This window comes from Oncorhynchus nerka, linkage group LG5, assembly GCF_034236695.1.
Source record: "Oncorhynchus nerka isolate Pitt River linkage group LG5, Oner_Uvic_2.0, whole genome shotgun sequence".
Classification (NCBI taxonomy): Eukaryota; Metazoa; Chordata; class Actinopteri; order Salmoniformes; family Salmonidae; genus Oncorhynchus; species Oncorhynchus nerka.
The window spans coordinates 61237597-61253305 of record NC_088400.1 but is presented as its reverse complement, the minus strand read 5'-3'; the positions used below and the strand labels follow the sequence as shown (position 1 = coordinate 61253305).

General features: G+C 42.9%; 1 protein-coding gene across 1 annotated transcript; it reads right to left on the bottom strand.

Moving 5' to 3' along the window:
- Nucleotides 1–1164: 1164 nt before the first annotated feature.
- Nucleotides 1165–15358, bottom strand: LOC115129768 (cilium assembly protein DZIP1-like). Its single transcript, XM_029660468.2, is given in 20 exon segments — nucleotides 1165–1698; nucleotides 1790–1952; nucleotides 2097–2224; nucleotides 3861–4243; nucleotides 4423–4481; nucleotides 4484–4575; nucleotides 6759–6963; nucleotides 7187–7344; nucleotides 7737–7796; nucleotides 8023–8073; nucleotides 8243–8291; nucleotides 8579–8707; nucleotides 8854–8916; nucleotides 9006–9131; nucleotides 9263–9409; nucleotides 9512–9648; nucleotides 9990–10074; nucleotides 13185–13787; nucleotides 14113–14271; nucleotides 15252–15358. Coding segments are annotated over 19 exon segments (2733 nt in total). The 5' UTR covers nucleotides 14128–14271; nucleotides 15252–15358; the 3' UTR covers nucleotides 1165–1618.
- Nucleotides 15359–15709: the final 351 nt, after the last annotated feature.

Below are 15709 nucleotides of genomic sequence, written 5' to 3'. Positions count from 1 at the left end.
CCATGCTCTAACAAGTGAGCCACACAGGACTTGTAGTACATTGTAGAGTCCACACTCTGATGAATTGTAGCTGTTCTGAGGGCAAAAGGGGGTTGGTACAACTCAATATTAGGAAGTTGTTCCTAATGTTTTGTATACTCAGTGTATAATACATAATTGTAGTCCTGTACTTTGGCTTCCTGTTTAACTGAGTGTTCTACTCTGCATCAGTGTTCCTTTACTCAGTAAGGGCACTGTCCATCTGTTCTGTCATTCTTGGGTTCTTAACTGGGTAGACCATCATTATAAATAAGAATGTGTTCTTAACTGACTTGCCTAGTTCAATTTTTTTTTTAAAGTGATATGATAATAATAGCTGTTTTCCTCCTATGATTTTCTGGCCTGATCCTGTACTCCTGGTGGGGTAACAAAGTAAGATCAGAGTCTGTGGATCACAATTTCAAGGCACAGAAGTGAGTGGATATTTTTTCAATGAGACTGCTGGAACACACTAGAACAACATTGGTTTCAAGTAGTTAAGTATACAGTATATGCATTCAAATGTTTTCTCTTTGAAATCGGAGCAGCGGTTTTTATTGGCTGGGGAGGCTCGCTCTTGCTCATCACCGGTGGTTTCGTACTCAGTTTCTTCTCTGGAAAGGAGGGTCTACGCTCAACGTAACACTTTCCACAATATTCCTGCTTCACTCGAAAGACAATAGATTGCATCAAAGGAATATTTTTTGTGTCGGATATGTGTTCATCATCTCACAATTCTCTTGCTCCGTCTTCCAGTTGAAAGAAAAGGCCTCGCAGACTTAACTCCTATGCCACAGCTCGGACCAGACGCACATACATGATGCCAAACTCTTCCAGACTGACTCCAATGCCACAATTGGTCCAAGGGAGCAGAGGTGGCAGAAGGATCAGGACAACAAGGACCACTGGGGCAATTTAGTTTGAGCTGCAGTAGCTCCTGTACTGCAGGAAATACACTGCTTCATATCATTGGTCGTTAGTTACCATGAAAACATTGTGGGAACTGACTCAATTTGATTTGGTAACTGTCTCACCACCTACATCTTGTAGATACCTCATGTATGACTGTTTTACTAACATATAACTGTGTTCCTTTAGTGAACTGAATTGACATCAAGGAAAGAGATTAATGTTTTCATTTGATTAAAAAAAAAAGTTTTATCGCTTGTCTAGCGTGTATAAATATTTTATATACAAAAACATTTTTTTTTTTTCATAGGACATTCAAATGTCTTACAAATTTCATGTAAATTGTTTTGACACAAATCATACAAGTACCTCACATGGAGTGCAATATCACATTTCATAAAACCTCTAAGGTGACAATTCCCTGTAGCTAATATATAATCTGTATATAAAATAAAAACACTGAAAACTGCCACAAGGCAGATGGCTACCACTGTCATATGTGTATATCTCTAGAGATACACTGTGTCCTGAACAGAGAGGATCCATTCATTAAGTCTCTTCTACATGCAACTGTAATTCTAACAGTATCGGTAAATCATGTAGAAGTATATTTGCCTTCCAAAGAATTCCTATGGGCGTCATATTGAGTTTTATCATTGTAGAACTGTAAACCCGTATCACCTCCATATGACTATATATCATCGTCACTCCAGTCGCTGACAGAGACCAGGCTGCTCTTCAGAGTGCTGCCGGTTCCTGCTTCATTCAAACCTGGGGAATGGATAAAACATCATCAGAGGCTGAAGATGAAGGGTAAAGGGACCTGAATGGAGCTGGGTCTGTGAGAGTGAGTGAGACTGACCTGTTTTCTGTCCCTTCCCGGTGGATGTTCCCCAGACACTGGTAGTGCTGTCTGATTCCAGGCTCTTCCTCACAGGGGCGGTGGGCTTGCCCACGGGGGCGGGTACCGATAGGTCATCCAACGAGGAGATATCCCAGTCATCCTCATCATCCTCGTTTGTATACTGAAACGCATAACAGTCCAGATTAACACGATTAGGATATGGGAACATTCTGGCGTTGACAAATGTTCTGTTTGTTCTCTGTGTCTTATGTTACTCTGGGTTGATGATGACACTGCAGAGAGGAGACTACAGCGGATGTCTCACCTTGAGTTCCCGTACAACGTCTTTGTCTTTACTCTCTGGTAAGATGCTCACTCCCCCTAGTGGCTTCTTTGGTCCTCTGTCTGCAAGCTGCTTCTCCAGGCTCTTAGTCAAGTCCCTGACCAGGTTATCTGGAAAGACAAATATGGTCAGCACAACGCATAAAAACCTATGGGCAACAGTTTTCAATAAACACACAACTAAAAGAAAAGGTGTGTTGTTATCTGATATTAGCACTTAACTTCTTTGGGACTGGGGGGCAGTGTTGAGTAGCTTGGATGAATAAGGTGCCCAGAGTAAACTGCCTGCTACTCAGGCCCAGTTGCTAATATATGCATATTATTAGTAGATTTGGATAGAAAACACTCTGAAGTTTTTAAAACTGTTTGAATGATGTCTGTGAATATAACAGAACTCATATGGCAGGCAATTTCTTCTCTCCAAAAATCCAACCAGGAAGTGGGATATCTGAGGTTTGTAGTTTTTCAAGTCATTGCCTATCGAATATACAGTGTCTATGGGGTCATATTGCACTTCCTAAGGCTTCCACTAGATGTCAACAGTCTTTAGAACCTTGCTTGATGCTTCTACTGTGAAGGAGGGGGGAATGGGAGCTGAATGAGTCAGAGGTCTGCCAGAGTGGCAAGAGCTGATCACGCATGCTCACGTGAGAGGTAGCTGCGTCCCATCGCATTTCTACAAAGGAATTCTTCAGTTGGAACATTATTGAAGATTTATGTTAAAAACATCATAAAGATTGATTCTATACTTCATTTGACATGTTTCTACAAACTGTAATATGACTTTTCGTCTGAACATTCACCTGGACTTGCCCGCGCGCCATGAGTTTGAATTGTGTACTAAATGCCCAAACAAAAAGGAGGTATTTGGACATAAATGATGGACTTTATCGAACAAATCAAACATTTATTGTGGAACTGGGATTGCTGGGAGTGCATTCTGCTGAAGATTGTCAAAGGTAAGTGAATATTTATAATGCTATTTCTGACGTTGTTGACTCCACAACATGGCGGATATCTGTATGGCTTGTTTTGTTGTCTGAGCGCTGTACTCAAGATTATTGCATGATGTGCTTTTTTGGTAAAGCTTTTTTAAAATCTGACACAGCGGTTGCATTAAGGAGAAGTGGATCTAAAATTCCATGCATTACACTTGTATCTTTTAGCAATTATGAGTATTTTTATTATGTTTATTATCAGTAAATTGATGTGGCTCTCTGCAAAATCACCAGATGTTTTGGAACTACTGAACGTAACGCGCCAATGTAAACTGAGATTTTTGGATATAAATATGAACTTTATCGAACAAAACATACATGTATTGTGTAACATGAAGTCCTATGAGTGTCATCTGATGAAGATTATCAAAGGTTAGTGATTAATTTGATCTCTATTTCTGCTTTTTGTGACTCCTCTCTTTGGCTGGAAAAATGGCTGTGTTTTTCTGTGAATAGGCACTCACCTAACATAACCGTTTGGTGTGCTTTCGTCGTAAAGCATTTTTGAAATCGGACACTGTGGCTGGATTTACAACAAGTTTATCTTTAAAATGGTGTGAAATACTTGTATGTTTAAGAAATTTTAATTATGGGATTTCTGTTGTTTTGAATTTGGCGCCCTGCACTTTCACTGGCTGTTGTTGAGGTGGGACGCTACCGTCCCGAATATCCCAGAGAGGTTAAAGAAGTAAATCACACAAAGGAGTAAATCAGCCTCGTGGTGTAAAAACAACAAAAGTCCCTCTTACTGTTTGTAGTCTTCTGTACGTTCCCATTCTGGTCTTTGTAGTTCTGGAGCTGTTGTGGGTCGACCTCCTCCAACTCACTCCCCTCTGTCCACTCTCCCTCGCTCTCTACCACAGTGACTGCCGTTTTGGTCGTGTTGACAGCAGTGCTTCTGGGCTGCTGGGGTTTATATGGCTGAGCCTGGGTGGTAATGGGCAGGACCTGTTTGGGCTGGCTTGATCTGGCCTGGACCGGTTTGGACTGGGTGAGTTTGTGATGGGGGGTGGTCTTGGGTTGTGAGGCTCTGTGATGAGGGACTCTCTGCTCCTGTCTGGGTTTCTGAGGTGGCTCCTCCTCCTCTTCCTCCTCTGATGATGACTCATCATCTGAGCTGAAGGGAGGGGTCCTACGAGAACAAAGGCAATGTCATAATTTGAAATGAACGTACAATCAATCACTCCCTTATAAGGTAATAAGAAACTGATACCACATAAATGAAGCCAGTGGTGAGGTAGTCTCTTTAGACAGGGTGTCTATCTGGCATGCATTGAGACAAACAGCAGGAGATTCTGACTAGGTACGTACTTGGGAGTGGAGATCTTGGGCAGGGTAGTGGTAAGGGTCCGGGGGGCAGGCTGGGGGTCGTCTGCAGCTGTTTGGCAGGCACTGCTGGTGGTCCTGACATCACTTGGGTCACCTTGGAGGAAAGGCTGCTGGACAGCTGTCTGGCCTGGGTCACTGTAGGGAGGGACAGAACAATAACAATCAGCTGATTCGTTCGTTTGAGGATGTCTCGAGGCCTAAGTAGGTTAAAACGGTGACGAACATGACTCCTGTTGCGAGCAGCTTAAGGCTTAAACTGTTACATTGATTAAGGGGGACTTGTTTAATGTCACCAGCAGCATGCTAGCAAACTATCACAAGAGAATGGAATAGACCCACGAAATGAAACATGAACCCCTCAGCAAAAACCACATGAACATTCTTGAATGCATTAAAAGTTCTAAGTCCTCATACTCCCCACATGCTATAGACCACCAAGTGCTAACAGTCAGTATCTGGATAATATGTGTGAAATGCTTGACAATGTATGTGACATCAACAGAGAAGTATATTTCCTGGGTGATTTAAAAAATTGAATGGCTCGCATCAAGCTGCTCACTCAAGAACAAACTTCAAACTGTAACCAGTGCCTGCAACCTGTTTCAGGTTGTCAGTCAACCTACCAGGGTAGTTACAAACAACATGGGAATGAAATCATCAACATGCTTTGATTACATCTTTACTAATGCTGCAGAATTGTGCTTTAAAGCAGTATCCAAATCCATTGGATGTAGTGATCTCAATATAATATCCATATCAAGGACAACCAAAGTTCCAAAGGCTGGGCCTAATATAGTGTATAAGAGGTCATACAACAAGTTTTGTAGTGATTCATATGTTGATAATGTAGAGCATATTTGCTGGTCTGTGGTGTGTAATGAGGAGCAACCAGACGCTGCACTTAATAAAATGGCTTATTCCAGTTACTAATAAGCACACACCCATTAAGAAAATGAATGTAAAAACGGTTAAATCCCCTTGGATTGATGAGCAATTGAAAAATTGTATGGTTGAGAGTAGATGTCGACCGATTATGATTTTTCAACGCCGATACCGATTATTGGAGGACCAAAATAGCCGATACCGAATAATCGGCCGATTTTTATTTATTTATTACTCAACACTATACACGTCAGCTACTACAGCGACTGAAATGACTGCAACACTTTACAAAGAGCTGCAGTTAGTTTTGGAATGGGTAGCAAGGAATAAGTTAGTCCTAAATATTTCCTAAACTAAAAGCATTGTATTTGTGACAAGTCATTCACTAAACCCTAAACCTCAACTACATCTCGTAATAAATCATGTGGAAATTGAGCACATTGAGGTAACTAAACTGCTTGGAGTAACGTTGGACTGTAAACTGTCATGGTCAAAACATATTGAAACAACAGTAACTAAGATGGGGAGAAGTCTGTCCATAATAAAGCTCTGCTCTGCCTTCTTAACAACACAATCAATAAGGCAGGTCCTACAGGCACTGGTTTTGTCGCACCTGGACTACTGTTCAGTAGTGTGGTCAGGTGCCACAAAGAGGGACTTGGGAAAATTGCAGTTGCCTCAGAACAGGGCAGCACGGCTGGCCCTTAAAAGTACACGACCAAGGAAAATAAATAGATTAAGAAAAATAAATGTTTTTATTTGACTTTATCATTCATTTTAATTGTATTTTTATTTTTTATTTTAAGCCTGTCACATCTGTGAATGTGGAATGTGTTTTGTTGGTTGATTGAAAAACAATTTTTAAAAAAGTACACGGAGAGCTATAATTAATGACATGCATGTCAATCTCTCATGGCTCAAAGTGGAAGAGAGATTGACTGCATCATTACTTGTCTTTGTAAGAGGTGTTGACATGCTGAAGGTACCGACACCCATGCATACCCCACAAGACATGCCACTAGAGTTCTCTTCACAGTCCCCAAGTCCAGAACAGACTATGGGAGGCACACAGTACTACATAGAGCCATGACTACATGGAACTCTATCCCACATCAGGTAACTGATGCAAACAGTAGAATCAGATTTAAAAAGCAGGTAAAAATACACCTTATGGAACAGAGGGGACTGTGAAGTAACACAAACACAGGTAGACACATGCATACACACAAACGATAACATACGCACTATACACACACGTACATGGATTTTACATTGTAGATATGTGGTTAGGGTTAGTGTGTTGTGACTTCTGTCAAGATTGGATTGTAATGTTTTTTAAATTGTATAACGGCTTTAATTTTGCCCGAGGAATAGTAGCTAGCGGCTGCCTTGGCAGCAGTTAACGGGGATCCATAATAAATACAAATACATCTAACCTTGAGTGGGTTGTTTTGGTTTGACCCGCTGCTCGGGGGCAGAGTCACTCTCCGTCCTCTTGTCCTTCAGTCTCAGACGCAGTGTGAGAGCCACATCCTCACGGTGACGCCAGTAGTCCGGAATGTCCTTCGCCGTACTCTCTCTCTCCGAGCGCAACTTAGCCATGAGATCACTGTACTCGCTGCCTCCGAGTCCCCTCAGACCCTACAGAGTTGTGTAGATTAGAAAACGGAAGACGCTTAACTATCATAAGGATTATCTTTACCGGGGAGACAAATGATCCCTTAAGTCTATTAGTGAAGTCAATTTGTTGTATGTTTTTGATGGTGTATCTGTCAGGCTGACTCTTTCACGGCATAGATCTTCCACAGAGTGTGATTTTAAAGATGTCATTGTGTATTTGTACTCATGAAGGTACAGTATATACCGGTTTGACTCCCAGGGACTCAAGCTTCTCTAGGAGTGCTTGCTCCAGGGCGGGACGCAGCTCCCTCTTGATGTTGGGGTTCTTCCTCAGGACACTGGTCACAGAAGACGGCTGCTTCATTACAACAACTGGCTTCTTCTCAGACACGCTGGACGAGTCTATGACAAGCACCAGACAAGTACAGTACAGTTACACACATACACTTGATAACACACTCAAAATAACACTGACGCCTTTGTAGTTTCAGAGGACAGGCTGGGCAAGCATGAAAATGATTTGAGAGAGAGAGCGGTGCATATGAACTTCCTTTTCTTCCATTTACAAGGGACCTGTGCCATAGATAACTACAGCTAACAGCCACATGATTCTGGAGAGGGACAGGCAGAAGAGAACATCTTGCTGCCTTTTTGGGCCAACGTGGCTTTGACTGACTTGACTTCACAAATGCTCACTGACTACATGGCAGGCATCACAGACCGACTGACACGTCCGCGCAGAGAGCATGCATGGAGTAGACAGACAGACGCTGCTGCCGTCTAGACTGTGTTACCTTTGTCCTCCTCAGACAGCTCCTCTATAGGATCCAGTTTAGGAGCAGAGGGAGGCTGCTCTGATTGGACAACACAGGGGGTCAGAGGTCAGACAAGAGCGGGAATTAGGAGGAGGGAACTCAGGTAGATGGAACAATAACATTGATCTCTAATGGTGTCTTGTTGGGAGATCGCTGACAGAACAGTCTCGTTACATGCTAGCATACCTTTTCTCTGAGCAAAAGGATGCAGATGTCTGGATTGACTGAGCTACATATCGTTGGGAATCTCCTGCTAATAACTTACCCATCACTACTCTCTTTGGTTTAGGCTCTGGCGCTGTGGCTGTTAAGATCACTGAAACATACAAAGTAGGAAGAATAGTCAGTAATAACAGGTTCTTTACAGAACTATAAACAGCTAATATCCAAGTTCAAGCTAACATCCAGATTCAAGCCAATATCCAAATTTGACAAATTTAAACATAGTAATACAAAAAATTAAGTCAAAGAAAAAGTATGCATACCTGGAACTTCAACTACTTTAGTAGGTGGATTTGAGGACATATGCTTTATCTGTGAAATGAAGAAGTACAATAAGCTACATTTCTTAATTATATATATATATTTAATGTTTTGTATTCAACCCCTGCTGTTGAACCCCAATGGCGTGATCTAATTTAATTTAACTTTTTAACATGCTTATGAAGTCAGAGTGGCCCTGACGACTACACTATATGAGTGTGTGGAAACATGACACGTCCATCCGGCGCCATCAATCCAGGATTTCCTGTATGAGGGTCAAGTAGGCGCCCAGTTTCCCGGTGGCCGGGTCGCCAGGGGGTGGTGGCGAGTGAACTGACCTGCTCTCGCTGAGAGAGGATGATTAGGTCCCGCTCCTGAAGCCGCTGGTCACTCTCCTCCTTCTGCCTCTGGCTCTGCTGCTGCCACTCCACCACAGACGACTCCAACCTGCTAAACTGATCCTGCCACTGAGAGGAGACATAGGACAGACGCAGACGTTAGAGATCCCACTGCGATGGCTGCCTCTTTCAAGGCTCTCCGCTGACCATTAACTATTCAACAGAACTCACAAGTAGTTCTGTTAACCAGTATTCTTCATCAAAACGTAATATACCTGATTCTTTTCGCTCTCATGGTTAGCCCTCATTTTTTCCATTTTTGATGTAAACCTTTCTTCCTGTAACAAAATAAATAGTTGATACATTTTTAAAAAAAAAATCACAACTTGAAATATTTAAAGAGAAGAAGTACTGCTTAGCTGCTTACCAGTTTCTTGTGTTTCTGATCCATCTTCTGGACCACAATCTTGTTTTTTTCATCCATGTCTTGGTCAGTCTGCTGGGGAGCAGGACTGGGCCTCCTCTCAGGAGTGGTCATCTTGAGATCCACTTTCTGTACAGATCACATCAAATCATTCAAACAAAAACTCCCTGACTTACAGAACCAAATCACCAACGCATCAGTTTGAATTGGACACGGAACCAGGAAAGTCAGTGCTTTGCCAAATGGACTAGTGGACTCACTTGTTGAAGAAGAGCGTTCCTGTTGTGAAGCATCTCTATCTCCCTCCGGAAACCGTCTCTCATCTCCTCTATCTTCATGTGTTCTTCTTCCTTCCATCTCTCTAGCTTTCTCATCAAATCCTGGTGCATGGACTGCTGGTCTCTTTCCTACAGATGAAAAGAGAAGGAAAATGGTCAAAAGCTCTAAATAAATATGCAAGTGCAAACTGATCAATGCCATTGAAACAAGCACGGTTCTTATTGTCCCACCTGAGAGGCTTTGGCCAAGAGGGCTTGCCTCTGTGACTCCAGCTCAGATGTGGTGTAACTCAGCTGCCCTTTCAGCCGACTGATCTCCTCCTCATCTGCAATGCTCTTCACTTTCCTCTGGTTGCCTGTCCTTAACTCTGAGAGAAACATTAACAGAGACAGACTAATGGAGAAAAAGTTAGCCTAAGTAGTGTTTCAGGGCCGGGCTCAAAGATATACACCTCTCTCTTTCTGCTAGACTGTGTGGGAGTGTGTGACATGTCTACTGCTGCTGCAAACTACAGTGGGATGTCATAGGAACTGGTTCTCCAGCATTGTAGACACACTGTGGTGCGCTTGGGGACACCCATACCAGTGGGACTCCCTATAGGAGACAGGGTAGTTGGCTGCAGTGAACCTTCTTACCTGACTGACGGTTACTTTCCCTACCGTTCTCTCTAAACTGATGATCAAACCTTTTAAAGCTCTCTTGACTTACGGCTGTCGTACTCGTCTGCATGGCGACGTTGCATATGATTCTGGAGAAAGGAGGAATTCATGAAGGCTTTATCACAATGTTGACACTAAAGGAAAAGAAAAGGAAACGGAATTATACATTGACAGTACATTCCCATGCAAAGATTGCAACGAATCAATGGTCTGAATACATGTTGTTTGCTACCTTCACTGATAGATCAAACGTAAGGCCAATTTTGTAATAGGCAACTTGGGCTGTGTGTAAAAAATTAACACATCTGAACCCAAAGCTCAAGCCGCGACTATACTATCCACCATTAAGCTTAAGAGACTGTTGCCTGGGAGACAGATCGACATAGCGACATTACCATCCACCAATAAGCTTCAGGGACTGTTTCCTGGGAGACAGATCTACATAGCGGGTGTGACGTGATTCACCCCATATGCCTGGCGTCACCTCGCTCCAGCTCACAGGGGAGGGGGAGTGACAGACGGGGCAGATTTAAACGCCAGAGCAACCACATCACACGCCACATTTAACGCCCGACACCAACACAGCACGCATCTGTGCCTTCATTCAAACTGAACCGCACTGCCACCGATACCTTGTTGCCTCGCGTGCTGGTGCTTTACCATGCTGCAGGGGAAGTGGTGGTTTCTACAACAGAGACCCTTGTTGTTGTGTGCTGTAATTGCATTGCTGCTCTGGAATAACTTTGGAAATCGCCAGTGAAATTGAATTAGGTCTGGTCCTTGATCGAATCAAGGCGGTTGTGTGTCTGTTGGCATCCGTTTGCCGTGTCTTGATGTGCGAGACAGTAATAAAAAAGCGGACTAAAACGTTCATTTTCTAGATTGCATTGACAACACACAGGCTGAAATAGGCAGGACGTTTCTTGAATGATACAAGTACTACAATTTATGCAAAATTTCTGCGAATTGCAGACAATTAGGCTAGATACTGTGTATCAGATACACTGTGCATTCTGTATACCTGTTGAAGTTCCTGTATCTGTAAATGTAGCTTGACGTAATACATTTGAGTACCTGTGTGAAACAATCAACACATCTAGGCCTATTTTTGGAAGCACAGTGGCCCATCAATAATTGAGCTGTACAGACGCCTCGGTTATCAACGTGCCTGTTAGCCGGGCAGGGCACTCTCACCTAGCAACAATGCTCAGTCATATGAAACACTAGGTGTTGCCTTGGCAACAGCTGGGCCCTATTCAACAGCAATGCCCTTTAAAAATACAAGGATCCTTCTATTCTACATCTGTACAATAAATGCATACATTTCTGGTGTAACAAATAGAAGAACATCAAAACGCCACGTTGACGCGAGACCAACGTCATTATGGAAACATGAATGAGGGTGGGGGAGGTGGTTCAGTCATTTTGGTTCCGTCTCTTGCCACCCTTTTGTAAGTGGATTAAAATAACTAGGTCTAATTATCACCAGCTGACACCATCTGCTCAGAGCACAATCCTATTGTTTAGGTCCCAAAACAAAGCTGATAACGATTACGTCTACCAATCCTTATAAAGTGGCCACATTACAGCTACGGGATGAGGTGAACCTATTTCCAATACTATGTCTCTGATTTAAATGGTATAATTAATTTAAACCAAATGAAATTTGATTTGTCACATGCGTTGTAGACTAACAGTAGACTAACAGGTAGACTAACAGTAGACTAACAGGTAGACTAACAGTAGACTAACAGGTAGACTAACAGTAGACTAACAGTAGACTAACAGGTAGACTAACAGTAGACTAACAGTAGACTAACAGGTAGACTAACAGGTAGACTAACAGTAGACTAACAGGTAGACTAACAGTAGACTAACAGTAGACTAACAGGTAGACTAACAGTAGACTAACAGGTAGACTAACAGTAGACTAACAGGTAGACTAACAGTAGACTAACAGTAGACTAACAGTAGACTAACAGGTAGACTAACAGGTAGACTAACAGTAGACTAACAGGTAGACTAACAGTAGACTAACAGGTAGACTAACAGTAGACTAACAGTAGACTAACAGGTAGACTAACAGTAGACTAACAGGTAGACTAACAGTAGACTAACAGGTAGACTAACAGGTAGACTAACAGTAGACTAACAGGTAGACTAACAGTAGACTAACAGGTAGACTAACAGTAGACTAACAGGTAGACTAACAGTAGACTAACAGGTAGACTAACAGTAGACTAACAGTAGACTAACAGGTAGACTAACAGGTAGACTAACAGTAGACTAACAGGTAGACTAACAGTAGACTAACATGTAGACTAACAGTAGACTAACAGGTAGACTAACAGTAGACTAACAGTAGACTAACAGGTAGACTAACAGTAGACTAACAGTAGACTAACAGTAGACTAACAGGTAGACTAACAGGTAGACTAACAGTAGACTAACAGGTAGACTAACAGTAGACTAACAGGTAGACTAACAGTAGACTAACAGGTAGACTAACAGTAGACTAACAGGTAGACTAACAGTAGACTAACAGTAGACTAACAGGTAGACTAACAGTAGACTAACAGGTAGACTAACAGTAGACTAACAGTAGACTAACAGGTAGCCTAACAGTAGACTAACAGTAGACTAACAGTAGACTAACAGGTAGACTAACAGTAGACTAACAGTAGACTAACAGGTAGACTAACAGTAGACTAACAGTAGACTAACAGGTAGACTAACAGTAGACTAACAGGTAGACTAACAGTAGACTAACATGTAGACTAACAGTAGACTAACAGGTAGACTAACAGTAGACTAACAGTAGACTAACAGGTAGACTAACAGTAGACTAACAGTAGACTAACAGTAGACTAACAGTGAAATGCTTACTTACGGCCCTTCCCAACAATGCAGAGGAAAAAAATATTTTTTTTAATGTAAAAATAATAACACAAGGAATAAATTCACATCGAGTAACAATAACTTGGCGATATACACAGGGTACCAGTACTGAGACAATGTGCATGGGTACGAGGTAACTGAGGTAGATATGTACGAAGATGAACCTCCTATTAGCATTCCCATTCCTCTGACAATGATAATTGAACAAAGCTAAAGCAGCTCTGAATATCACCTGGGGAACAATGGCTAAGAGGGGGACCCAGGAGGAAGGGGGGACTAACTGTTGTACAATACAAATGGAAACCGACACCGAGAAGAAGCAGCAACGTGAGGAGGTGTTCAGTACCTTATGGCAATTGGTCATGTTGATCATAGCCTGCTGGTTGAGGGCAATGATTTTCTTCCTCTGCTTCAGCTCCGTCTTCAGTACCTTGGCCTGGTCCGCCTGCTTCTGCTGCTGGGCCAGGAGCTGCTGGTGCTCGCGGGCCTGGGTCTGCAGCCTCTCCTCGGCTGCCCCCAGGCTCAGGGTCAAGTACTCCTGGGAGTGCAGCAGGTACTCCACTGTCAGCTGGGCCAGGCGGAAGAGCTTGAGCAGCGCTGGGTCCACGGGGCTCTGGCAGCGGACACAACGCTCCCCCTCCACGTTGCAGAAGGTCACCCCTGTGATGTGCTCCTGCAGGGTCTGGAAGTCCAGCTCGCTGGCCACCAGGTCCACGTCCACCGCGCTGATCCGGCGCCAGTCAACGCTCTCGCGCCGAGGCCGGAATTTGAAAGGCGGGATGGTGGTGGATGTGGAGGCAGACATGGCTGGTGGTGGTGGTGCTGGAGGACACCGGCCGCCGGAGGAGGGCTGGCTCAGGGGGGAGTTTAGGAGGGAGGGGATCCCAGCTGATGAGTGGGTCCCTTGGGTCTCTGGCTGGTATGGGTAATAGACGTTATTGTAAAATGGCTGAAAAAAACAAGACATTTATACTAGGTTATTGTTTTTTATTTGATTTGTGACAGACAACAACAAATAGATTATTGTGTGCTACAGATTAGAAATGCAGCATCTCAATCAAGGTCAGGGAGAAACACACCTTCTGCAGGTATCACAGCAATACAACAGCAGCATGAACAGAGTATAGAATATGGAAGAAAAAAGCAAAGATTCCACCTCTCAGCACATGAATGAACCATATGAGATGACACAAAAATGGCTAACCATTACATTCGTATTTGATGGTAATCTACCCAATTCTTCCGATGTCAAGTTGACGCCGTGTTGTCCTTACCATCGTGGATTTCATGAGCCTTTATGAGATCGAACACAGAGAACGAGTAGTCGTTTCCTATTGGTGCACGCCCCCTTCAGCTGTCTGCCGCGACACCTAGGAAGGGCGTCCTCTCGATCACCATGGAGACAGAACAGTGCGTCCCACTTTACGGGCTCCCTGGGGAGACATATGTTATCAAAATATTTCACCTAATCAATCCTAAATGATTCCACAATGCACGCGACTGCAGCATCAACAGTATCCTCGCAAGCTGGATGTATTCAATGTTTTTGTGAAGCCACTCATGCCACTGCAGTAATAACATATGACCATTTTTAATTAATGTTCTGTTATTCTACCCACGTGATATCTGTCTGGCTAACATCTGCAACAAAAATGCTTAAACTTCAGTATTTTTTTCTATTTGTGCATTAAAAGCCACATAACCAATTGAGTCAAGTGAAGTGTCAAGCTCTCAACATGCATGACATTGCTTGATTGCTATTACCAAATAATGTAAACTAAATTACACAGCTATTCTCATCGAACTAACGTTAGATACTTTGTGGCCCATTTTATTTTTATTTTTTACAATTAATGACTGTAGACAAATAACCATATTTATATTCTGCAGCATCACACACTTCTGGTTGCCCCTCTCAAATTACGGGCACTGTGCCTCAAAACAGTTCAAGTTGGGACAAGTTGAGCCCAACAAAAGAACAGAACGCATGTGGAGAAACAGTTTTAGAAATATTTTTTTTTACGTCAGTTAGCTACCTAGCTATAAATGTAACTAGGCTATATTAGTTAATAGCGTAGTAACTCGCTATTTAGCTAGTTAAGTAACGTTTATTTTGTAGACATGAATAAAATAGCAACCAGTAAATTAGCTAGCTCACACGTCTGTATTTTCATAAACATGCCTAGCTAGGTAGCGGACTAAACTCCACTCCATGGTGAAGGAAGAGTGGAGTTTAGTCCGTTAGTTACTACCTTCGGCTCGCTAGCTAGCTAAATTGGCTAACGGACATTTAATTTAGTTGCAAACAAATTTATTGAACATGGACTTCATCGTACGTGCCTTTTGAGTGTGTCTCATAAAATAAATAACATTCTGATCGAACTCTTAAGTTTTAGTCAGAACTCAAACTTACCGTCCGCAACGTTTTTAAAGTCCATAAAAACTGTTTTTCCACGGGACTCGGGCTTTCCTGAGATCTTCGGATGGAGTGAGACTTGAGAGACCGCGGTGACGTAGCAGCTGCTGCACACATTCCAAAAGCTCTGCTCATCCCGTGTCCCCTCTCCAAAGAGGGGGAGGGGAATTAGGGAACTCAAACTGCTGAGATTTAGGAAAGGGGGATTGACAAATGTGGGTGTTAGTCTGTTATCCCCTGAATACGCAATTGCATATACCATATACACATTAAGAGCCACGGTGCTTTTAACATTTAGTTGGCTGTTGGCGGTTACTTTTTAGCCACCGTCGTTGTTTTTACAGGCAAGAAAAGCAACCGCGCAAAAAGGACAAGGCTGCTGCGCTCAAGGTGGTGTTCGTCCTTAAGCAGTTTTCAGTGGCTAAAGGACTCCCCCTTGTGGTGTAGATTATGAA